A 24,416-nucleotide genomic window follows, 5' to 3' on the forward strand; every position below is an offset into this window, starting at 1 on the left:
GCCTATAAATAGAGCTAGAATAGAATGCCATTTTAAACTAACAGTTCTTGTGAAGGGAAAAATAAGCAGTTGGGAAGCTTGTTGAGTCAGACTCTAGAGATAGCGTCGAGATTTGTTGTGCTCTCTTCAAGCATGCGCACAGAGAAGGGTGTTCGTCCGCCACCTTCAGAGTTTACATGCACACCTTACCTTGGTTCCCTTTCTCTCCAGCTGCCCTTACTATTTCAGCTAGCAGTCTCTACTTTTGCAATAACAAAGCTTCACATGGGGACAAAGCTTCCTGCCCTTCCACCGCATCTCCCGTCACTAGCAACATCCCTGAGAAATTGCCGAAATCCCTTGCATGCTCCTAGGGCAAGGCTAAGATGTCTCTGACTCTACCTAAGACTTGGCTTGAGTCTGTGCCTCAGCGGTTTGTTCTTCAGAGCCCAAGCCAGCTGTGTGCCTTGAGGTTTCTTCAACCTCAAAACCAGTGCTTTGTTTTCAGAGGCTTAGAAGAAAAGAATCTTACTTCCTCATTTTCTCCTCCTGAGAAATTTACATCTGCCCCTGCTTCTTGGGATGCCTTTTGTCTTGCACACTGGCTCAAATAATAAGAAAGTGTGTGCCTTTCTTTTGGGCACACACTTAAGGTATTGATCAATAAATCACCCCCTGCCAAGCTCCAACAGCCTGGTTTCCTCCTTTGCCACTTAAATTCTCCTTTCAGATGGGAAAAGGAGCTCATTATTTTTCTTCTTCACCTCCAGCTATGTCTTTTTTCCTCTCTCTTTGCATATCATTTAACTTAGTTCTCAAGTCCGCCATCCCCGTTTGTTCCTCGCAGGGTGTCCCCTTTACTACCTAGAAGCTAAGGAGACCCTCAGCAGAATCTCGTCCTTTTTCTTATTGCACAGGGACATGTGTGGGCTTTGAGGTCACAGAAGCCAGTAGTACAATGGAGAGAATTCATGACATGGCTTCAGATGCCATGTCTCTAGAGGCTGCCATGTGTGCCCACTGGGAAAGATGAGACCTCCCAGTAGAATGGCACCTCAGTCTTCTCTGGGTAATAAAGCTTGGCTCACTGAGGGCACTTATATGATCAGGTATGTGGGAGAACATGCTTCATGAGGTCACACATGGCAAGCCCATGGGATTAGATGCCATTAGGGAAGCAAGTATCTAAGACACAGCCACAATTCACTGCATCTGAAGGCCTCAGTTACACATGGAAGAGAGAGGAACCCTCTGTGCCCAGCTAGGCATCCCCACTGTGGAAGTGGAACTTGTCAAACCAGCTCTTCAGTCCCCACTTATGAAAACATGCCTGAGTTAGCAATGAACAATCTACCGAGATCCAATATTATACCTAATGAAAATTGCCTTTTTCTTTTTCTTTTCTTTTTTTTCTGAGACAAGGTCATAACTTCTGTCCTGGAACTCACTGTGTAGCCTCCCAAGTGTTAGAATCATCAGGATATGCCACCACACTGGGAAAATATACTTTCTATCAGTAGTTGAAGCATTGTGTGAACCATCATTCTGGATAGTGTAGCGGTCACTTTCCTATGTCACCAAGTTTCTTAAAGTCCATTATGTTTATACTGGTCTAGGACATAGCCTTAGGAAGCATTAAAAAAAAAAACACAGCAACTTGGTCTTCCCATTCCCTTTTTATCACTCTGATTATGCCAAGCCCAAAGACTAGCTCTTGCAACAATAGTTTCAACCTCACTCAGAACACTTATAATTTTTTGTTTAATTCATAGCTAACTTTAAACACTAGATCCTTCCCAGATAACTGTATCAACCAGAATTTAAACACAAATTTTTTTAATATATTTTTATGATTTTTGACAATTTACATGAAACTTTCTTTTATATATATTACAGTGTTGTAAAATTCCCAATCAAAATAAATGTTGTAAACTAAAAAATAGATCCATTTAAAGTAAATATTAAGTCACTGCCTGTGTATAATAGATCAATGGTAAATATCTAAAAAGGAATAGCAGGTATCTGAGGTCTAACAAGCACTACTGTAGCTGTTTTTCAGTTATTGGGGCACTTTTAAAAGTCGGTATGCATTACCTTGTACCAACTGAGCTAGAGTCTCAGACTGCAGGTCTCGGCAGTCCATGAATGCTGTGTCTCTGAAATGATTCTGATAAAAGACTGTACTAGAAGTCCCTGCATGAGAAAATCTTCCGTTTCCTTTGCTCTGCAAGTTTTCTGTCTGGACATGTGCTTGTTTGATGGGCTACTAGGTGCATAATGTGTTTCATTTGCAAGTTCACTGCCATAGTGATCTTTATCTTTAGAAAAGTTTTCTAAAAATGTGCTGAGAAGCAACTACGTGTGATTCCCTGAGGGCTGTGACTAAGAGGCCCCACCACCGTGGTACTTAGATACTAGTACAAGCTCTTCTATGCTGAGCTCTCTCTCTCTCTCTCAATCTCTCTCTCTCTCTCTCTCTCTCTCTCTCTGCTTATACTTATGCTTATGCCAAATCCCACCTGAATGAATATATTAAAACTGTCACAATTTTTTGAACTTTTTAAATTTTTAATTATTTATTTGTTTGTTTATTTTTGTTAACGTTGGTGACATTGAGATTACTGTCATATCCCACCCTACGGTGTTAACTAAGTGACTTCATCCCTTACAAGCTGCCTAACCTAACACTGAGATTCCCAAGTTTTTTGTGTAGTTTATAAGAGATAGTATGTGCTGAGCCTCCACGGGGCAGGGAAGGGTGGTGAAGTGGCAGGCGGTTTTAGAGTGACTGAGTTCCAGAAAAAAAAAAAAAACTCTTACAGAGAGTCCATGCTCCCCCCAGAACAGACGTGAGGTCCACCTATCTGTCTACACAGGGCAGTTTGCTGCCTCCCTACCTCATGCTCACTCGGGGGCCTCTGCCCACTGGGGACACAGTGGCAGTGGTTATCAACGCATGCATTTATTTCCCTCTTTCTTGTATGTGCACATGATCAGCCGAATCCACATGTCAAATACACATGAATGGAACTCGGTGAATAACTCTTATTCTTGGGTTATAGGTCCTGTGTGTCCTCAACAGAATGGAACCTGGGTAGAAGTCAGGAGCAGGCATTGACTTTGGGGAAAATAATTCATGCCCCTCCCTTCAGGAAGAGAGAAATACAGTGAACATTTCAAGTCCTAGGCAATGGCCTCCAACCCACCACCTTTTTTTTATAGCTCACCTTTCCCCAAATCAGAGATCAGAGGGCAAAGAAGGGTCGGGATGACTCAGGATATGGATGGTGACTGAAAACCTTGAAGGGAATAGACACAGGATGCCACACTATAGTACAAGGCCATGGCTCATTGTGAAGGGAAGAATCAGCTGCTTGCTAGTAGGATATGGAAACGTGGCCAGGGTAAAGGGCAGAAGATTTCAGACTCTTAGTGCCAATAAGACTACATTGTTCCAAAAGATGGAATTACCTACGCTTATTCCACCCAGTATGACCTTCTTATTTTGTACAGTTTACCTACATTATATGGTTTATAATCTAATTTTTAAAAGGACATTACAGGGCTGAGGGTGTAACTCACTGTTAAAGCCCTTGCCTAGAATGTTCAAGGTCCTGAGTTCAAGCCCCAGAAGAACCACATAAACAAACAGATAGATAGATATATAGATAGAGTCATTTACATGAAAAGGGTTCATTGAACTTCTAAGATTGGAATAAAATTTGTGAGAGATAACTGGGCTCATTGCTTGAAAAAGACTAAAGGTAGTTGTAAGTAACATTCCAAACAAACATAATTTCTGCCAAAGGAGCATTAGGGAGAAGTGACCCTGGGAATGGTGCTCTGTTTTAAAGGCGGGACCTGGAGGTCTGTTGTCTTAGGATTCTCACAGTGCTCAGCACTGTCAGCAGGATGGAGAGCCTGCACAGAATGAGGAATGTCCTGCTAACTGTAACAGCGGGATTCATTAGGCCGGGGCGGAACTAGGGAGACAGAAGTGGAGAGATCACAGAAAACAGTGTATAGTAAGTCCAACGGCTTATGGGAGTGTCTGACCCTTCCTGTCTTCTGCTTGGCATGGCTCCTCCTGTTCCCTCCCCATGCTGACAGTTGGGGTGTGCAAAGCAGCTCTTAGCTCACAGGAATGGGGGTGTTGTTACAGGGCTCAACTTTCCCCCTGGGAGAGGCGAGTGCATGATGAAGCAAGCTTATAATGTCATTTTGTTTGTTTGTTTGTTTTTGTATATGTGTCTGTACATGCATGTGCTCAAGTCCACATGTGGAAGTCAGAGAACAATTTAAGGAGTTCCTTCTCTCCATCCATTCTGCCATGTAGGTCTTAGAGATCAAACGAAGATCTCCAGCCAAGGACCTTTTCCTGCTGAGCCTTCTGTGAGATGCAGTCTTACTTTGTTGATCTGGCATTGTGGGTAACCGCTGATTGCTCAGACTCCCAATGACCAGGGCTATAGGCCAAAGTGAAGAAAACTAAGAATTCTATCCTATGAGGTATTAGATATGATGATTTTTCTTCTTTTTATACATGTAATGAGTAATTTTGATAGCTAAGGTAACCAAATAAATTGAAACACTTATACCAAATAAAAACACTTTCCTAAATTAATAAACTCACCAAGGGAATAATAATTACATGGTAAGCAGATTTTTATTACTGTATATGTCTGAGAAATAAGCGAAGTGGAGAAAAATGAAAGCATTTATAGAAAAGTCAGTTTGCACTGTTACTGTTGTAAAATGTTTTTATAAATATTTTTGTAATTCTTTGAGAATTGCGGATGTTTTTTATATTGCCTCCAAGTTCTCCCCTTGACTCCCAGATCCACCCCCCACTTTCCTATTCCTCAACTTTGTGTTCTGTTTCTTTTCCCCTTCCTTTCCTTGTATATTAGAAAGGGAAAATATGTTTATAGCAACAAGTCAGACAATAACATGTAGAGGCTCTTCCCAGGTAAGAATGTTACTGCTCGGAGTATGAGTGTTCCTGTATCTTCCCCGTGCTTCTGCCTTTCCATGTTGTTTATAACAACAGTGGAGGGATACAGTTCTCATACTGCCCACACCACTTAGCTCTACAGATAACCCTCTGAGCCAATTCGTCTTCTTTGAAATGGTAGCCGTTCTAGTGTCTAGGTAGACCGTGATTTGTGCACTCTTCTCCCAAGGAATCTAGATTTCAATAGATTGTGATCATACCTAACAAAGGAAGATAGTATTCTCCAACATTTTGGGGGGGGGGGGTCCTCAGGTGCTGATAACAGTTTCCATTTAAGAAAGACTTTCTAAAGTTAAAAGTTACATTCTTTTTCTTTTAGTATCTACTTCTGACTTTTTGTTATTGTTGCGGTTCTTACTCGGCTGGCCAGTGGCAGGGGTTCTCAACCTGTGGGTTGCAACATATTTCAGGGTTGAACCACCCTTTCTCAGGGGTTGCCTAAAACCATCAGAAAACACAGTTCTTTACGTTATGATTCATAAAAAAATATAGTTATGAAGAGGCGACAAAAATAATTTTATGGTTGGGGGTGCCACCAAAACATGAGTCGTTGGATTAAAGGGTCACAGCATTAGGAAGGCTGAGAACCACTGCTTTCACCTCTGGTGAGAAGATCATCTTGACCTTCCCCTTTACAACTTCCAGGCGGCATAGTTCACATTAAGGGTCAACCTAGGGTCACCCCAGCCCAGGGCCTGAATGATTTCAGCTAAGAAAATGAAGCGACTGTTTTGTGTCTCAAGAGCTACCCTGGTCATAAAACTGTAGTGAATTCTGAGCAGGATCTGCCATGTAGATTCTTTATGAATAAAGATTTTTAAAGGAATCTGACCCATCTTTTGCAAGATGGAGGGTTTTAGAGACTCTTGCTGGCTGCTGCTAGATTAGCATACCTATAATGTCTGGCTCTCTCTTCCTCTGAATTTTCTGTGTATATCTTCGATTTATATTTTTATTGAGCTATTTGCTTTATTGCCAGTTCTTAGGAACTCATTATATATAACAAATAAAAACCTTTTCTTATCTTTATTTATTCCTTGATAATTTCCTATGTATATATGTGTATAAGGTATGTTGATCCTGTCAACCCACCATCCCCTCTTCATCTCCTCGCAGGCCCTTCCCCTACTCCACGTCCTTAATCATTTTTATATTCCATGAATGAGCTCCTTGTGCACTCATAAAAATAATCAGAAAAAGTTTCTTTCAACAATAACAAAAACCACCACCAGTATAAAACATTTGTATTGGGAGGGTCAGAATACTTGATTTCATTATTTTTTATTATTGTTTGAGAATTCCATGCATGCGTATAATGAAATCTAACCATATACATACTGTTTCCCTTTCTAACATTATTTTGTCATGATGATGATGATGATGATGATGATGATGATGATGATGATAACCCACTGAGTTCAGCTAGTGGTGCCTATATGTGTCTAGGTGCAGGACCAGCCACAGGAACATGGGGAACCTATCAGTGGCCACACCCTCAAATACAAGTGATTCTTCTTTTCCTACAATGCCAATAACGTCTCAGTAAAGGGCAGGGCTTGTTGGGGGGCAATCTCTCTCTTTTGGCTGGCTGTGGCAATCATTTTAAATACCCCCAAAAAAGCTTCTGCTAAGTGGTGAACATTTGGTAATTCTTCCCTTTAGCCCCAGAGTTATTAGTTCCCAGCTGTGCGTTTATACAGGTTACCTGGTTTAGGGGTTTGGTTTTTAAAATACCAGTCCTTGAGTTTCATCTCTCAGGCATGGTAACTTAACTTTCTGGTGGCAAGGCCCAGAAATCGATTTTAAACAAGAATGCTTACTGGATTTGAGTATGCAGCCAGAACCAGGAATTGGATCATTCAACCCTGGGAGGTCATTGAAAGTTAAGCGGTCCTGTGGGACAGGCACCAGTGATCACTCCTACCACCTGCAGGTGGGAGGCAGAACTGACACAGATCAGCTCCAAAGGGCTCAAAGCCCAGATCTAAGAAAGGTCCCCATTTTCAGGGTATTGGCAAGGTATCTTTGTATGCATGTGGGCCTTCCTTGTGTAAATGACTTCCCAGGGAAATTGGCTGGCAAGATATGTCAAGTTAGTATTGAATTTACATTTATATCATTGATTCTGCATCTTCTGTAGTCATAAATAGCAGACTATAATATGATACTGCTCAAGGCCTGGTATCTCTAGCCACCAAATATTCATTGACTCTTTATCCTAATAACAAACATCACTGGATTTTATAATCCATGTGAGAGGCAGAGGCAGTTTTTGCGACGAATCTTAACCAAACTCATCCAAACGAAGCCTCTACCTCTCCCTACCCACCCTTCCCCAGCTATGTGTTAATTCGAATTGCCTTGCTCTGTAACATTTCAGGATGTTTCCTCCTTCATGTGAGATTATACAGCGTGTAACACTGAGGGAAATAACAGAGGAGGCAGGCATCAGGGAAACACGCTTTGAAAGGCAGTGATGCTGGCAGAACATGGAAATGTCTGGGGGAAAAGAGCACAGAACTGGCAGCGGCTGGGGCTTCTGCACAAAGTGGTAATTAGACGGCAAGTTTATCTTCTGCGGGGAAGGTGTTTCTTCTCCCTTCTCCATACACTGAGAATGTGAAATTGTTGTTCTGCCGTGACAGTCACCGTTGATGCATTGAGTTTCCTTCATATCTATGTATAGATACATATATATTTATACATCTATATATTCCACCAGGCATTAGTGGGGGTGTGATCCATACTCTGCCAATAGGAGTTAAATCTCTAAGAAATAAAGATAAAGAAAAGATGGATGATAGATAGATAGATAGATGATAGATAGATAGATAGATAGATAGATAGATAGATAGATAGATAGATAGATAGATAGGAGTGGATCTATAGGATATAGGTAATACATGTAAATACATAGATAGGTATATATAAGTAAATGTTAGGTATGTGTGCATATATGTGTGTGTTACATATGCACATGTATGGAAATTCACGCCAGGACTTTGCACATACAGAGCACGTGGACCCTCCCTGATTTCTGTCCCCAGGCCTGAGCTGAACCTTCGGCAGCCTGTTGTAAGCTGACACAGGTTTTCCTCTGTCTGCTCAGCTTATACTGTATCTCAGAAGGGCTTCCTCAAGAGTTCAGCTTCTCCATTTCAGAACCACTGGCATTCTAGTCTGGATAATTCTCTGTGACGGTTGTGTCTACTGTGCAGTGTTTAGCAACATCCCTGGCTTCTGATCACTAATGCCAGGAGTATCCCCTCAGCTACTCCAGAGCTGTCTCCAGACATCACCTAATGGCCGAGTTAAGGTCCCCAAAAAGACCAGCTGAGTTAAGAACTAGGGTGCTCTGGAGAGAGTGAGCTTCTCCCTTCTTTCCAAACAGCTTACCTGATCCCCTAATCTAAATTGGGAACCTTGTTTTTTTCTTTCTCTCTCTCATGGAAAGTCAGTGTGGAGTGAGTGACAGACTGTAACAATACACTTGCCTGAGACATGAATGTCTTTCTTTCCTATTGCACCTCCAGTTCCACAGTATAATCTGTTTTGTTCATTCTGTACACATATTGCCTGGCGCAGTGATTGGCACTTAATAAGTATATGTCAAATGAAAGGATTATTTAATATCCTGAAGCACAAAGCCTGACTTAGTCCGAAGGGGTTTTGTTCTGGGGGCTTATTTCAGTCTATACAGCAAAGCCTATAAAAGAAGAAATTAGGGCCATATTGAGGCTGTTGAAGGGTGTGAGCAGGAAAGTCTAAAAATTATATTATTTGGATAGGATTCCTGGGGGTTTTGGCGGGGTGCTGTTGATTGGCAGGTTCATTCTGGAAACAACAGCTCTGATATGTCATCAGAAGCTGAGCCAACCTGTCCCTCCTGCTTCCCCAACCCACCCACCAATTCACAGAGGAAACAAGGCTTTGACCAGAGTAAGGCTTGATGCTCCATCGGTTCTCTGAGGACCAGAAGGGACGTGACATCAGAGACAGCCCACGAGGCCTCTTAATGCTCCTTTTCATGTTTAAAAATGGAATTAAGAGGCATAATTTTTTAAATGAAAAATGACTGACTGGCATTCTTCCCACCAAAAATGGAGAGTAATTTAATTTGTTAGTGGCTTATTTTATTTGACAGTCTTTGTACAGACTCGATTTGGTTTGTTACACTGAATTACCCTTTAATGGCGGGTACATCATGCCAGACTCTACCCACCCCCCCAGGTGGGTTTGATAATTGGACAAGCGTCCATATTGTTCAAGGTTTCATAACAATGAGAACAGAGGCTCCTCAGCAGTGTGAGCAGGACGGCTCCTCCCAGCTTCCTGAGCGTCCTCACCCTGACCGTGGCATCTTCTCCAGCTCCTCTCTGCTCATCGCATCCTCTCCAATCTCATGGTTCTCTGATGTCTTGCACATGCTTCAGCCTTGGTGCATCTGCATCCATGGGTCCCCCTGCCTCATGTCCTTCAGCCTTGGTGCATCTGCATCCATGGGTCCCCCTGCCTCATGCCCTTCTGGCATCTGCTCACATGGCACCCCTCAGAGATGCCTTCTGGGAGAAGCCATGTCATATAGCATAAGAGAGAGAAAGAGAGACAGACAGACAGAGAGAGACTCCACAGAAGCAAACTTAACTGTGTCTGCCCTGAGGCATGCCTGATAAAGAGAAGAGATCTAATTGTGTTTGTTGAGTGACTAATTAAGCTAATGGCCCAACTCTCAGGAGCACACACACTCCCTCATAGCCCCCCTTCTAGTCCATCTGTGTCAGCATCCTCTCCTTTCTGAGTCTGCCACCACCTCCCTAGGAGATACCTCCTAAGAGGTTCCCACTGAACTCCAGTACAGCTCAGCACCCCTTCCTCAAGTATCTGTGTAGCCTGGTACAGAACCAGGAGGACAGAGAGTCAGACTGACTCCTGATCCAAGGAGTACAGGTCTCTTTATTCTGCCTCAGGCCAGCTGTGTGACTTTAGATTAATTGCTCAACCATTCTGTGCCGCACCTTTCTTATCTGCCCCTTGGGGGGATCATGAAGATAAGATCATCTACTGATAACTGGCTTAAGTGTTTAAAACATTCCAGGCAGTAGATATGGGGGGTATCACTTAATGTGGGGGTGTTCATAGAAGGTCTCTCTGAGAGGGTACCACTGGAAAGGGGAATTGACTGAAGTGACTCTCCATAGCCTATATGACAGGTCAGACACAGCTGCCCCTCGTCCCCAGGGAAATCCATCAGTGGATATAATAGCCGGATGCCAGGTGTGGGGGGAAAATGGGATTGGGTTGGTCTCTCCCGGTACCACGCACACAAGCGTGTGAGAATACTCACATGCACAGGCAACCTCAGGAAGACACTGGTCCTGAGCAGAGGAGGAGGGATGCAGGCTGACCTAGAGAGGACACTGCTGCATCCCAGCTTGGGTCACTCCAGGTGCAGCGCCTCTGCAGCTGCCAGGAAGCCTCCGATGAAAGCTTCAGCTGAGTTAAGTGGTGCCAGGCCTGGCTGGGCATTTGTCATGACTCCAGCACTCGGAGGCTAAGGCAGGCAGGTCACAGGTTCAAGGCCAGCCTGAGCTACAGATCAAGGTCTTATTCTCCCAACATCGAAAGCTAAGCTTGCTCTCACTCTGCGACACTGGGCTGCATCCTCCCTTATAGGGTGGCAAATGGAGCCCCTTCCAAGGCTGGCTCCAGGGAAGCAGAATGAGATCATGGATGGGGTGGAGTTGACACCTGGGGTTCTGAACACCAAGGCTGGCTCACAGCACAGGAAGGCTGCCAGAACAGTACTCACCAAGAAAGCCCAAACATTGCCTGTCACTCTTGAAATCGTGCCCCGCTCTTCTCCCTGCATGGTCCCAGAAGGAATAATCAGGCCATGCGGGAATCATGGTCCCAACATGGCTGTCTAATCTGCCCATCTGGTCCTTCCTGAACTGCAGAGGGTCCTCCTTATGACAACATCGTGGACAGAGAACATGCCTTTACCTGAACATAAGAATGATTCAGAGACTCCCCCGACATATATATAGATACACATACACAGACAAACATGCGCATGCATACACCCATACACACACACACACACACACCTACATCCTTTATCTGTGCAGAGCATCAGAGAGCTCCATCCCCAGACACCTGCTCTGAGCCCTTCCCCATTAGATGACCCATCATGGATTGTGTCAGCCTGCATTAGCAACCAGGCTCATCACATTAGGCAGCAGCCCTGGGCTGGCAGCTTCTACTTTGAAATGCCTCTTTATCCTGTTGTCACGCTCTCTTCTGCATCAGACACAGACACAGGAGCAATCTGCAGACCCAGTGCAGACATGAAGGACCAGGTTAGAGGGCAAGGATTTCATGGAAGGAAGCCTGACAGATCCCAGTGTCCTGGGCCCTGGTGCCTGGGTGGCATTCAGGCCTCCCTGGGGAGCATTGAAAGGCTCTAAAGTGTGAACATCCTTATGACCAACTGTAAAAGTGTAGGTACTGTGTGTTCCTGAAAACACACAAAATAGATGCTCTGTCCATTTACTGTAAAAACTGGCGATGGCTGTGGTGACATCATGCACACAGCATGGTGTGACATCCATAATGCCTCTCTTCTACAAGCCTCCCTGGCTATTTATCCAGGTCACTAACAAAGCAATGGCCAGTCCCCGCCTTGTGCAGTGTTCCTGCCCAGTGCAGATGAGGAAAAAACTCTCATCTTTGTAGTCAGATGGGTCCTGAGATCAAATCCCATCTGTGCCTTCTCATATCTGGGCTACCCCGGGACAGTAACTTGACCTCTGCATTCTGTTTGTAATCCTACTGTGTGCTGGTACCTGTTTCATAGCTGTTGAAAGAATTATCTGGGAGTCTTATGTGAAGAGTACCTGGCCAGGCACTGATGCTTCAGTAGCTAGTTCAGGGCCAAGCTCATGGGGGAAGCTTAGCTTTATCCATTGTGAAACCTCAGCTCACACAAGCCCTCAGTGGGTGTTCACTTGTGCACACCTACCTGTGAAATCTGGAGCTCAGCCCCCCTGTACCTCCAGAAAGGTCCGATCAAAGCTTGACCTTGCTCATGTCTAGGTCATCACAGACACATTCATTATGTCAACCTTCTTGATGTAGACAGAGCCCCTTCTTGTAGATTACCCCCAATCTACCCTGTCACCTTTGTTCTCACAGTGGGCTCTATCACCATCCCGGCTTCAACCCCCTTTTTGCTGACCTGGGGACTCACACTCCTCTTTCATGTCCCCACCCACTCACCCAGTCTCAGGAAGCCTCTCAAGACCCACTATGCCTTGAGCCTCCTCCCTGGGGCACTTGCTCAATTGCTGTGTGATCTTTCACCCCATCTCCACCCCTTCCCCACCCCCAGCTATGGCAGCCATGTGACAGTGAGGCAGGGGTCCTGAGTGCTTACCAGGTGAGCCCTTGGGACTTTGTACAAGGCTCAGTTGGTGTTGCTGAAAGAGTGCTTGGGATGGGGAGTGACTACCTCAATAAATCCCCATGACCATCCTCAAAAGGAAGAGGACAAAGTAGGTTCAGTCAATGACCAGATCATGGGGCACATCCCAGCCCATCAGTCAGTGGTTACATAAGCTCAAAGCGGAAGTCTCCCACTCTCCCACAATACCATTATTTATGCCTGGCATATGAGACCCAAAAGACCAACTCCCCCCTCTATCCTGGCACACAGAAGACCACAACACTGGCTTCTGGGACCCAGCATCTCTTCTGTCTAGACCTTATTCCATCTGTGTGTTCTCAGAGCTGTTCATGTGCACGCACATGCATATGCGTACACACACACACACACACACACACACACACGCATATGAGCCTGTGAACAACTCCAAGTTGGGGCTGGGAGAACTCTGCCTTCTAGCGGGTGCTGTCAGGTGACTACCAATGGGTTTAGGGCCCCCTCTTCTTGCATCCTGGGGTGATGTTCATCCAGAAGCTAGTCTTAATCTAACCCCTGTTGTCACGCCAGCCAGGACTCCTCCGAGAGTCTTTGTGAGGGAGGAGAAGATCTTTGTGGCTCTTTGTCTCCTTGTTTCTATCTAAGAGCTCTGCTGTGCTCTGTAGTTTAGCTTGTTTGGGTCTTTTAGAAGAGTGTGTCTTTGTTCACATTTTCCTGAGAGAACTCTCTCTCTCGGTGGCCTAGCTCCCCAGCCCACCATGAAGAAAACGCTTGCTGACATTGCTCTCCTCAGTCCTTCAGTAAACAGTTCCAGAATACCTTCTAAATTTCAGAAGCATGACCAGATAATTTACTGTCCAAATGGGGGCCAGTTTGAATGTGACACTAGCTAATTCGTACTTGTGGACAATTGGCGTAAACAAAGATGCCCCATGGCCAACCAGGATGCACCAAGCACTTGTATGCTATCGGCTCATTTGGGGTCACTAGAGTCTTAGGTGGTGGAAGGCTTTCCTATAAGTGTCCCGTAAAGGTTAAAAGTAAAACTAGGAGGGGACCCAGGCCACTAGGGGCAAGATGTAAAAACACAAGAAAGATGAATGGAGGTTGAAGCTAAATGACAGATTCCTAAGATTTTTCCCACAATTGCCTTCCTGAATGGATTTCCTGTTTAAAAAAGAAAGAAAGTACATACTACCAACACTAAATGGACTCAGAAGGTTGGGTGTATGTGTGTAAATGTGCACATGTATATGAATACGTGTGTGTGTGTGTGTGTGTGTGTGTGTGTGTGTGTAGCAATAATAGCCAAAGAAGAGGTCATGAATTTGAGACAAAGTGAAGATGGGGCAGGAGCAGGTGGAAATGATGTAAACACAGCACTCGTATTTCAAAAAATAAAACGTTTAAAAGGGAAACAGACCGGGAGTGAGAGCTTAGAAGACTATGTTCCCATAATGGGATCTAAGTCCCCCTGAAGAGCGCTGAGGAAGTGTTTCAAGTTTATAAAGATGTGATGTCACCATCCCCTATCTCCCAGTGCCAGATGTCAACATCTGCAAGGCCCAGAATGTGGTGAGAATGGCAGCTGGCTTCTGTCACTCTTGGCTTCAGGGTTGTGACTTACTGTGTAAGGGCACAGCATGACCCATTTCCTACAAAAAGAGACTTCTGTCCTGAGCACTGTGCCTCTCTCCTATCCTAGGTGCCCGTCCTGAGACCCATGGACCTGATGGTGGAGGCCACCCCACGAAGAGTGTTTGCCAATGCGCACACATACCACATCAACTCCATATCCGTCAACAGCGACTACGAGACCTACATGTCTGCTGATGACCTGAGGATTAATCTGTGGAACTTTGAGATAACCAATCAGAGTTTTAGTATCCTTTCCTTCCAAGCCAATAGCCTATTGGTCTGACTCAAGGGTATCCAGGTAGGAGTGGGCAGGGGAGGAAGGGGTAAGGAAAAAAACATCAAAATGGAAATGCCTGGCAACTTTGACGGAAAATCTTAAATTGTGGGCACAGCAGCAGCTCTAGCTCTGGAATGTAACTTCAAATCATTTTTTCACACAGTAAATAATGGCCCCAAAGCAGCTTGACGTGGCAGTCCTAATGCGACTGAGGATATAGGTCCAAGACACCAGGTTTGATGCCAGCACCTCAAACAAAACAAAAACTATAAGCGTTATTATCTTCCACTTAACTCAAACTGGGAAAAGTCAAAACGACTCCTGAGTGTCTGTGTGAGGCCAGTGTCTGACATCATTATATTCATCTTGTATTTAGTGATAAAAGCTGACCTCAACCTGTGGGTCACAACCCTCAGGACCATCAGAAAACTCAGCTATTTACACTATTCATAACAGTAGCAAAATTACAGTTATGAAGTAACAATGAAAGTATTTTATGGTTTAAGGGTCACCACGACATGAGGAACTGTATTAAAAAGTCCCAGCATTAGGAAGATTGAGAGCCACTGGTCTAGGGTGTGCTCATCCAGTCCATCCTAAACCTGACTCTTAATTCTAGTTCCCAACTCAGTTCCTGCTCTCAGCCCTCAGGGAGTTGAGTTCTGGCTCCCAATCAACCTTGGTTCTTCAGTTGCCGGCTTCTGCCATCCCAGCCCCGCCCATCCCCGAGCTGTCCACAGTGAACCTGGGACAGCTGAGATGCCTCCATCCCCACTCCTACCTACACTCACTGACACCACCACCATTGTCTCTTTCCCCTATGGGTGTCTGATTCCTCTCCTTCAGCACACGTGCCCTGCCTATCAGTTACCGTGTGACCCACACGACATCCTGACTGTGCGCCTAACACTCCCGTAACTTTCCAGTGAACTGGAAACTCTAAGTTGTTTCCCAGGGTCTAGAAGATTCCACACCATCTGGGCCTGACTGCCTCTGACACCTGTCATGTCGCTCTTGCCTCACCCACTCTGCTCCAATCAGAGAACCATGTTTCTATTCCCAGCTAAGCTTTGCTCTTCCTCTTTCTGCATCTGCTGTCCCCTCTATCTGGAAATGTGTCCCCAGAGTTCTTGATTCCAGTCTCAATCGAATCTACTGTCTCTACAGAGACTAGACTCCCATTAGTTCCCAAGTGGCTATATTCTTGCTGTCTTCATCATGCTCATCAGAACTTGAAATGTTTTAGCATGTGTGGTTTTTAATTTGCCCCCATGGGAATATCGTTTTCATGAGAACAGGAGCCCCAAATGGCCCATTGCTCTATTCCAATGGATTCAGCATTCTGTACCTGAAAGCCTTGCACACAGCAAGAGTGCCATTGTAGTCAGTGGTCAGAGTGGGCCTATAGGAGACTCTTTACTATGAAAGAGTCTTAAGTCTTATGAGACTTAGCTTGGAAATTTAACTTGCAAAGTGTTAAAGCCGAGCTGAGGGAATGGGTTCGTTGGTAAAGTGCTTGCTCAGTAATCTCGAGAACCTGAGTTTGATCCCCAGAACTCTGGAAAAAGAAACGAGATGTGACCGCACTTTTTCATAATACCAACCCTAGAGGTGGAGGTACACTCACTCTCCAGCCTTCCTAGCCTATTGGTAAGTTATAGACCTGGAGGAGATCCTGTCTATTTGAGGTGTGAGGGTCCTCTGAAGAGGAACAGCCACACACGGGGATGCAACTCACACACATACATACATGGAAAGGATATTTGTGCAAGGGTGCACAGCTCGATAGCCACTACCACAGAGACATCCTATAGTCCCTGAGGTTCTTAGGAAAGGTGTCCATAACCAAGTACTGGCACTGAGATACATCTGGAGACACTGAGAACTGGTCTTTGGGACTGTGACTGGGTAGCTCTCATTGGTCCCAGAACAGACATGACACACTGTGTGGGCCGGAGAATAGCTGACTCTGACTGCGGAGTTCTCCTGGCAGAGCAGCTGCTGATAGAATGAATGTAGATGGTGGTCGCCTTTCCCTCCTCACATCTATTCCGAGAACCAGGAATCTGCCTGGGCTCAGCCAGCTGTCACTCTGAGCTTATGCTTCCCCAGCCTAGGTGGCATGTTTTCTGAATTTTGCCTCCAGGCTTTCAAGAGGGAAAGGAACTTTCTCAGGCATTTGGGGAGACAGATGCCTTGGGGAGAATGCAAAGGGGACATATTAATAGTGCCTTTTAGGTTCTCTTCTACAGATGTGTGACAGCCTGCCAGATGCTGGCATACAAATGAGACCTTAGCGCTCACCCTTACCGCTGCCATATGTAAAATAATCACTGTCATCATGTGGGTGATGATAACTGATATCTATATACTGCCTTTCAGCCAGACTGCCCCCAGGCAGGAAGGTATGCAAACCAAGGCCCTTTTGCCTCTCAGCGCTAAAGTGTAGCTACTTCTGGAGCAGGCAGCAGCCCTCTTCCACAACATCCTCAGAAAAGTATCAAGAACAACCCTTGTCTTAAATACCTCCTGTTTAGCACCTTCTTCTGTTATGCCTTTTATCGACCAGAGGCAGGAGCATGGCTTGGGATGCTTCATAGAAATACATGGACCATTTTCATAACAGTAGAGGCAGAAAACTCGCATCCTGTGAGGTCACAGATGCTAAAAATTCCACTTAAATCACACAGTATACATCCACAATTAACTCAGTGAGACAAGTAGCAAGGAAGTCTGTCTGGGGACACACAAGCACAGCACTGATGTCACAGCTCACAACACAGGATTTAGAGTCTGACAAGAACAGAGCTCTCACCCAGGCCCACCACTTTCTGACTGTGAACCTTCTCACAACATGCCTTTTATTTACCCAGACTCCCATTCTCCACTTCGTCCTCCGGAGGGAAGAACTCTACCAAAGGACTGTGAGATGGCGAAACTGACTCCCCCCGACTCCCCCCCCCCTCTCTCTCTCTCACACACACACATACACACACACACGTTTCGAGAAATGCCTCACTGAGTAAACAAACATCTTGATTTTCTGTTGACTTAGTGGCTACTCCTGAATCTAATGATATTTTAACTACCGTCTGTAGGGCCTGCTGCTCCATGGTCAGTGCTCCGTTGATCAGGCCACAGCCTGGCAGGATTTCTGTTCCTGCTGGCACTGACTCTGCTGCTGCCACTAGATATAGTTTTTAACTAAGTTTCTATAGTTCTGTTCACCGTAAAGACTGAGGAGTCAGATATTGGGGTGGAAACCTGGTAGCTCAGAGAGGCAGAGAAGCAACCAGCTGACCATTCTTTTCACATTTCAGAGAGAATGAACGTCTCTCCATTCATCCCAAACCAAAACACTGTAAATCTCTAAGGCCCTCCCTACTCCTTCCTGTGTGTCTCTCGATCCATCTTCCTGGATCTCCTGTACTCTCTATGGCTAATTCTTATCAATTAGTCACTGACTCCGTCCCATCGGCCAATATTGATTTTATTAACACATTCTCAGGGGTCACAGTGTTATCAAATATTCCACAACAGATCAGTATAACAAAGTCTGATAAAAGTTATGCTTCTTGTTGAAGAGATGAAAAAAAAAAACACTAGAGAAGATGACCAATGATTTCTACTCTGTCATTGCCTAGATCACACTCTTAAGTCTACATTCCTCCTTTGGCTCTAGACTTGGTGATATTTATCAAATGTTTCTCCTTATAATCTAATCAGCACCCATTTTCAGAGTGTCTGAGGTCTAGGGCCTCACATTTAGCATTAGGTAAGAGCATGCCCATCCTAATTTTTGGGTACTTGACCACAAGCCCTCTCTACCCACAGGCACCCAGGCCATCCCAAATAATGGGTCCTTTCTTAAAGTAAATAAAATGATCTTGATGCATCAGGACCCCATTTTTAGGTTAGTAATTTTCTAGGAGCAAGAGGTGGCCCTGGGCTTTAATAAGCAAAGTTTGCTCTTAACACATTGCTTCTCTGGGAATGGGGAGATGGTTCAGTGGGTAAGAACACTTGCTGCACACACATGAGGACCTGAGTTTGAATCCCCAGCTTAAAAATTGCACATGACTATAACCCCAGCCCTGTGGTTTGGGGGTGACAGAGACAGGCAGATCTCGGGCTTGGTGGCCAACTATCCTAGCCAAAATAGGGAGCTTCAGAATCAGTGAGAGAACTTGTCTCAAGAGAACACAGCAGAAAATGATAAATCAGGACAGCCAATAACCTTTTCTGACTCTATGTTTACGCATAGGCTTGCACCCTGGACACACATATACATGCATCCTAGACACACACACACATACATGCATGCTGAACACACATTCCCAACACACACATGTTACTATTTCTTTTTGAAAAGCATGTTATACACAGATTCCTTTGAATTCTTTGTTGGTCAGGAGAGCTAAGAATTGATCAGCCAATGAGTTTTATCTTTTAAAATTGCAAACATTGGGGCCAGGTTTTGTGCCAAGTACTGCACTAAACCTGACAAAAGAAAAGAGAAAAAGAAACAAAATTGAATTTTTAGAATGACATGATACAAATAATAACACCAATGTGTGTTTCATTGTGAGCTGAGACAAGCTCTTAAGAGAATTTAATTCTTCAAATACATTTTTTAAAAACTGGTTTTGGACTAGAAAATGAAGGGGGCTTTGCTGAGGAACTGATCGTTGAGTTGAGATATTCAGAGAGAGACTATAAGCTAACTTGGGCAAGGAGGTGTGGAGATATTTGCCTAGTGCACACCAAGGTCCCTGTGGCAAGAGGAATTCTAAGCAGATGGCCATCCCTGAACATAGACTGGAAAGCTTAGGCAAGGATACTCCTTGTGTAAGGATACCTCTGAAAGAAAAAAAACCTGGATATGTTTACTTGATCCAAGCATCTTCATAAGGTAGTTTTGTTTGTCATCTTGTCCCATCCAGGATGCACAGAGCCTCAACTCTGTGATTTCCAGCTTCTAGTACAACACTTGGTCACATCGTGGACAGTTGTCTCCCTTTTAGATTAACGGGTCAGGGCTACACAAGTCTGGGGGAGGACACAGAAGCCAGATACAGCAACTCCCTGTTTCTTAATATGTCTTTCATCCCACCATGGGAGCAAATGTTGTCTGAGGTTTCTGTCCTGCAGTCGTTAAGTCCCAAAGAAATCACACAGAGGTCTACATTAGTTAGAAACTGATTGGCCCATTAGCTCAGTTTCTTATTAATTCTTATAACTTATATTAGCCCATTATTCCTGTCTATGTTAGCCATGTACCTTTTTCGGCGAGGCAGTCACATCTTGCTTCTTCTGTGGCTGGGTCATGACTGCAGAAGAAACTTTCCTCTTCCTAGAATCCTCATTGCTCTGCCTCTACTTCCTGCATGGTCACCCTGCCTATACTTCCTGCCTGGCTACTGGCCAATCAGCGTTTATTTAAAATATAATTGACAGGATATAGACTATTGTCCCACACCAAACAAAGGCACAAATTAATTTTAGGCTGGCATTTTATATAAAATGAGATCACACCTCCCCCTTTTCTGGTTCTGGGATCAAGTTTTATGCATGCTAGGTAAATGCTTCAGCACTGAACTGTATTCCTGGTCCTGAAGAGCATCTCTCTGATGACAAGCCCAGCACATAGCCTGCTTGTGCTGAGGCAGCACCCACCCTCATGTTGAAAGCCACCCTGGAAGGTTTCCCCAAGCCAGTTGCCTTATTTGTGTAAACACTAAGCCCCAATTTCAGAGGCTACCCTCATGGTACCTAGTCTCTCTCCTCCAGAGGTGCACCTCTTGGGCCTCTTGTAGTTGGGACAGACAACAGGAGTTGGGCCGCATGCCTCTCTTGGACTGCTCGGTTTCCACAGAGCAGGGTGGTAGCCTAGCCATTGAGCTGTGCCTTCACTTTTATCTGTTTGAGATGGGGTCCCACTTCGGAGATCCTCCTGCATCAGACTTTTGAAATTCTGGGGTTATAGGTGTGCACTCCCCACCTGACTCAGGACTAAAGACTGAGGTGTCAGATGCATTAGACCTGAACCCAGAATTGCCTCCCAAATGTGCATAATCTTGATTGGTCATTTGAGATCTCTCCATCCCTCAATTCTGTCATCAATAAATAGAAATAATAAGATACCTGGCTCAGGAGGTCATTGTGAAGGCTGCATGAACGACCCTATGAATTACCTAGTGTAGGGTGAAGGTTCCATGCGTGGCAGTTATTATTCTGGAGATCATATTCTCAACCTACTTTTCTCTCTGCTGTGCTGTCTTGTGCTTTCCTCTCCTCAGACAACCAAAGGTTATAGAATTCACACTCCACCAGCTTGGTGACTTGATCCATTGACCCGTGGTGACTACCATGGACTTTCTGCTCTTGAAAATGTAAAGAAGCTTAGAAGAGACCCCCAAGTCTCAAAAATGAGTCACGTAAATGCCATAAGCATTGCCGAGCACTTACGAAGCAAACTGAGATGACAGGAAGAGTCCAGCTCCCTCCTTTATCATGGCCTGTAGTCTGGTGGGTGAGTGGGATAGAGTTCACTTGGAGAACTGGGATGAATGGAACTGGGGTGAATGCAGAAAAATAGATGAGTGCTGGGAAGGAGTGGTTAAGACACTAGTGATGGACCTTTGCCAGTGTGTTGTCCTTGTGGGTGTAAGGCTGGCCAGGCAAGTGCCATCCATGTTTAAGATACGGAGTCAGGGATGGAAAACCACAAGCAGGCGGAACCCTGCAAGCATGAGCTGAAGGGAGTCCACAGGCAGCAGTCAGGAGCGAAGACTGGGGAGTGATCAATAGAAATGGAAGACATGTCAGGTCTCAAGGAAGGTCTGAGGTTTCTTCTTAGTGGACCGCCCTTAGCAGGGGCTGGCCTCAAACTCACTCTGCAGCGAAAGTTGATCTTGAGTTTCTGATCTTCCCACCTTAACTCCCTGTGCCAACAATCCTAGTCCATGCAGGGCTAGGCTCAAACCCAGGACTTTGCAGCCCTGAGCTCACTATTCAATGTCTTTCAGCTAGGCCATGCATGGGATGCACACCTTTAAGCCAGCACTTGGGAGGCAGAGGTGGGAAGATCTCTGAGTTTGAGACAAGTCTTATATACAAAATGAGTTCAAGGATAGCCAGGGCTACATAGAAAATTCTTCTCTCAAAATAAGTAAATAAATGCCTTCCAGGCAGACCCACATTACATAGTCTCCTTTCTTATTAACTTAGATTCAACTGATTATGGGGTCTTCAGTTTTATCTATAAAATCCCTTCATGGCTACACTGAGGTGGAGTAAGTGGGTAAATGACTGGGCCTGTGCATATCACTTTCTTCCTTTTGTCTTCCAACTTTCTAAGAAGAATATCCCTTATAACTGAGACTAATCTGAAACAGGAGAAGGGGAATCCCAAGGTCAATTTAACATAGCATTCTCCAAAGCCATCAAAGTAAGTGTTAGACAGAAAGACACACACACACACACACACACACACACACACACAGAGAGAGAGCCTTTGAGGGAAGACAAGTCAAGGGTTTTTGAGCCTATATGAAACACCAAGTGTATTACAGATACATGCCATCTCTTGGAGTTCCTTCATCTTTATTTTAGTTTACTGATACAGGGTCTCACTGCATAGCCCAAGCTGGCCTGGCACTCAGTCTCTCAATGTCTCTCAATGCCTTGGCCTCCTGGAAGCCAAGATTACTAGTATATGCCACCATACCCAGAAACTTTTACTCTGTATGCATGAGTTTCTATGTTCAAGATCATCTGAGATTCTATAACTGATCAGATCTGAGGTTTACAATTTTATCAGCCTGTCTCCAAGTCATCTGATACAGTAAAATCTATATTCAGCCATGCCAATGAACCAAACACATACTATATGGCATGTCTCCTCCAGGATGCATAGACAGGAAGAGTCCCAGCAGCTGGACAGATGGAAACAATGCCTGAACAGAATCTTGGATTATGAATTTTTTAAAACACAATCCTGGGCTTATTAACGTGTATGTAGAAGATTCTGTGGTGTGGGGCTCTCAAGAACTCCCCAGTCATAAAGGGTGTTGCATCAAATGTCTTGTGAAGCAGCCTGTAGACTTACTGTGACATCCTACATCTCTGTCAGCCCCTCAGCCTGAACCTGGCACTTGGTAAATACTCCATGGATACACTGGCCTTTTAAGCTCCTAAAGGATGTCTATTCCCTGAAGCCTGCTTCAGAAATCAACAATGCCTTACCAGTGATTTTAGCTGACAAAATCAGGCCCTTTGTGATCATTGCTTCAAATTTGAATCTTAAAAAAAAAGCAAAGATCACATGATAACATGTGTCCCCTAAAAGGGGGTACAACTGTAATAGGCTCGGAGTTCAAAGCCAACATTCAATTATTTCCCCACTTTAGAACTGAAGACTTTCTATAGCATGTAGGCAGCCTTAGCTGCTTTGAAAATCCAGTAACCTCGACCAGTAAATGTAGCATGTCCTATATGTGTGTAACGACTCTGCAAGGATCTTCCTCAACTTTCTCGTTCCTGCCTGGTTTAGCCAGGGCTTGAGGAAAATAGTTGTCAGTATCAGAATAATCAGTGCAATGGGACAGAGGCACGTGTGGATAGCCACTTTGACCCCAAGATGCTGCCTGGAAATGGTTTTCATGGATACATGTACTTCCTTTAGAAAATGGGATTCTGTCCAATATGAAAATGATTTAAATAATTTCTCTCCATTATCTCTTCTAATAATTAAAATCCTTAGAGGTTGTCAATAGGATTCTATTCATCTGAAGGCAAATAAATTGAACCCCAAAGAGATAAAGTGACTTTCTCAAGTTCTCTCAGTTAAACAGAAGGAATGAAAGTGGTCTCCCAGCCGTTTGTTCCAAACATGGTTTTTATCAGTGTTTTCTTGAATTCTACCCTCAGAGCTCGGGGCATGTCTCAGCTCTCAGGAAAGACTCTAAGCAAAGGTTATTTTCTTGGTTTAATAGGACACAGTCATGGTAGAGGTCTTGGAAAATGAAATAAAATAACCAATAACCTCACCACTGATTTTGCCTCTCAGTTGTGAGGACGCCAGCTATTTCAGCTGTATTGGTTAAGGGGGAGAAGGTAGCAGGAGAAAAAAACTAAGAAATTCAAAGTCTTGATTTGTTAGGAGCCTTTCTTCTATTCAGCCTGGAATACTCCACCTCTCATCCCCCACCACACACACACACACACACACACACACACAGAGAGAGGGAAAAAGAGAATGATAAAAAGAGGCCCTCGTTCCCTTTCTGCTTTCCAGTGAGCACTGTTTAAGGCAACTAATTTACCTTGTCTGTCAGCCACAGCCCCCTTATTATAGACCCTGCAGACGGGGATTGTTCCCGCTTTGGTCACCAGCCTATCTACTGTACCCAACAGATCACCAGCACATTGTTCATCCTCAGGAATGTCATGGAATTAGTAGATGAGTGGGCTCCAGGTGCTCCCAGGTGATGCTCTCTCTGACTTTGGGACCTGTTCTCTCTGCTAGATGTGGCTGGCTTTCCTATCTAGTTCTTATGCTCTTCTTCATCATATTTCCTTAAACGACCAGACTGTAGTATGTATTTTATATCCAATTTTCCTAACCTGATATATAATCAGCATAAAATCTGTCTTAAATATTATTATACTCTAAAATCTTACCATTTCGTTGAATGAAAATGGGAGAATGGTACGGATATGAAAAGACCAACCACTCATAGATGCTCCCTCACAGAATCACCACAAACAGCTCCATGTCCCTCCTCCCTTGCAGCTCATCCCTTTCAGATATAGGCTCAAATGGCATTAGGTTCCTAGAGTAGAATTTTGTATACAGTGCGGACTTTTTTTTACATACTTGTACATTTCACTGCAAAAATAATTTAATAGCAGGTTTCTTAAAGTTCACTTTATCATATGATTCTGCATATTTATTTAGGTTGCTGTCAATCTTTCATAATGTTGCCATTGACGGGAGGCAGGGGAAGGACAGGTATAGAGAGCTTGGGTCTTCCGAACGTGGATTACGTAAGTGAGTGAAAGGC

At 44.5% G+C, this 24,416-nt stretch overlaps 1 protein-coding gene across 3 annotated transcripts in view; it reads left to right on the plus strand.

Moving 5' to 3' along the window:
• Ppp2r2b (protein phosphatase 2 regulatory subunit Bbeta) overlaps window positions 1-24,416 on the plus strand; it is a 398,669-nt gene that overhangs the window by 330,247 nt on the left and 44,006 nt on the right. For all 3 annotated transcript variants that reach the window (XM_075968754.1, XM_075968753.1, XM_075968755.1), the window contains one exon: window positions 14,140-14,317. In XM_075968754.1, the coding sequence (XP_075824869.1) occupies window positions 14,140-14,317 (178 nt within the window). The remainder of the gene's footprint in view (window positions 1-14,139; window positions 14,318-24,416) is intronic.

The sequence above is a fragment of the Microtus pennsylvanicus genome, chromosome 4, assembly GCF_037038515.1.
Source record: "Microtus pennsylvanicus isolate mMicPen1 chromosome 4, mMicPen1.hap1, whole genome shotgun sequence".
NCBI lineage: Eukaryota > Metazoa > Chordata > Mammalia > Rodentia > Cricetidae > Microtus > Microtus pennsylvanicus.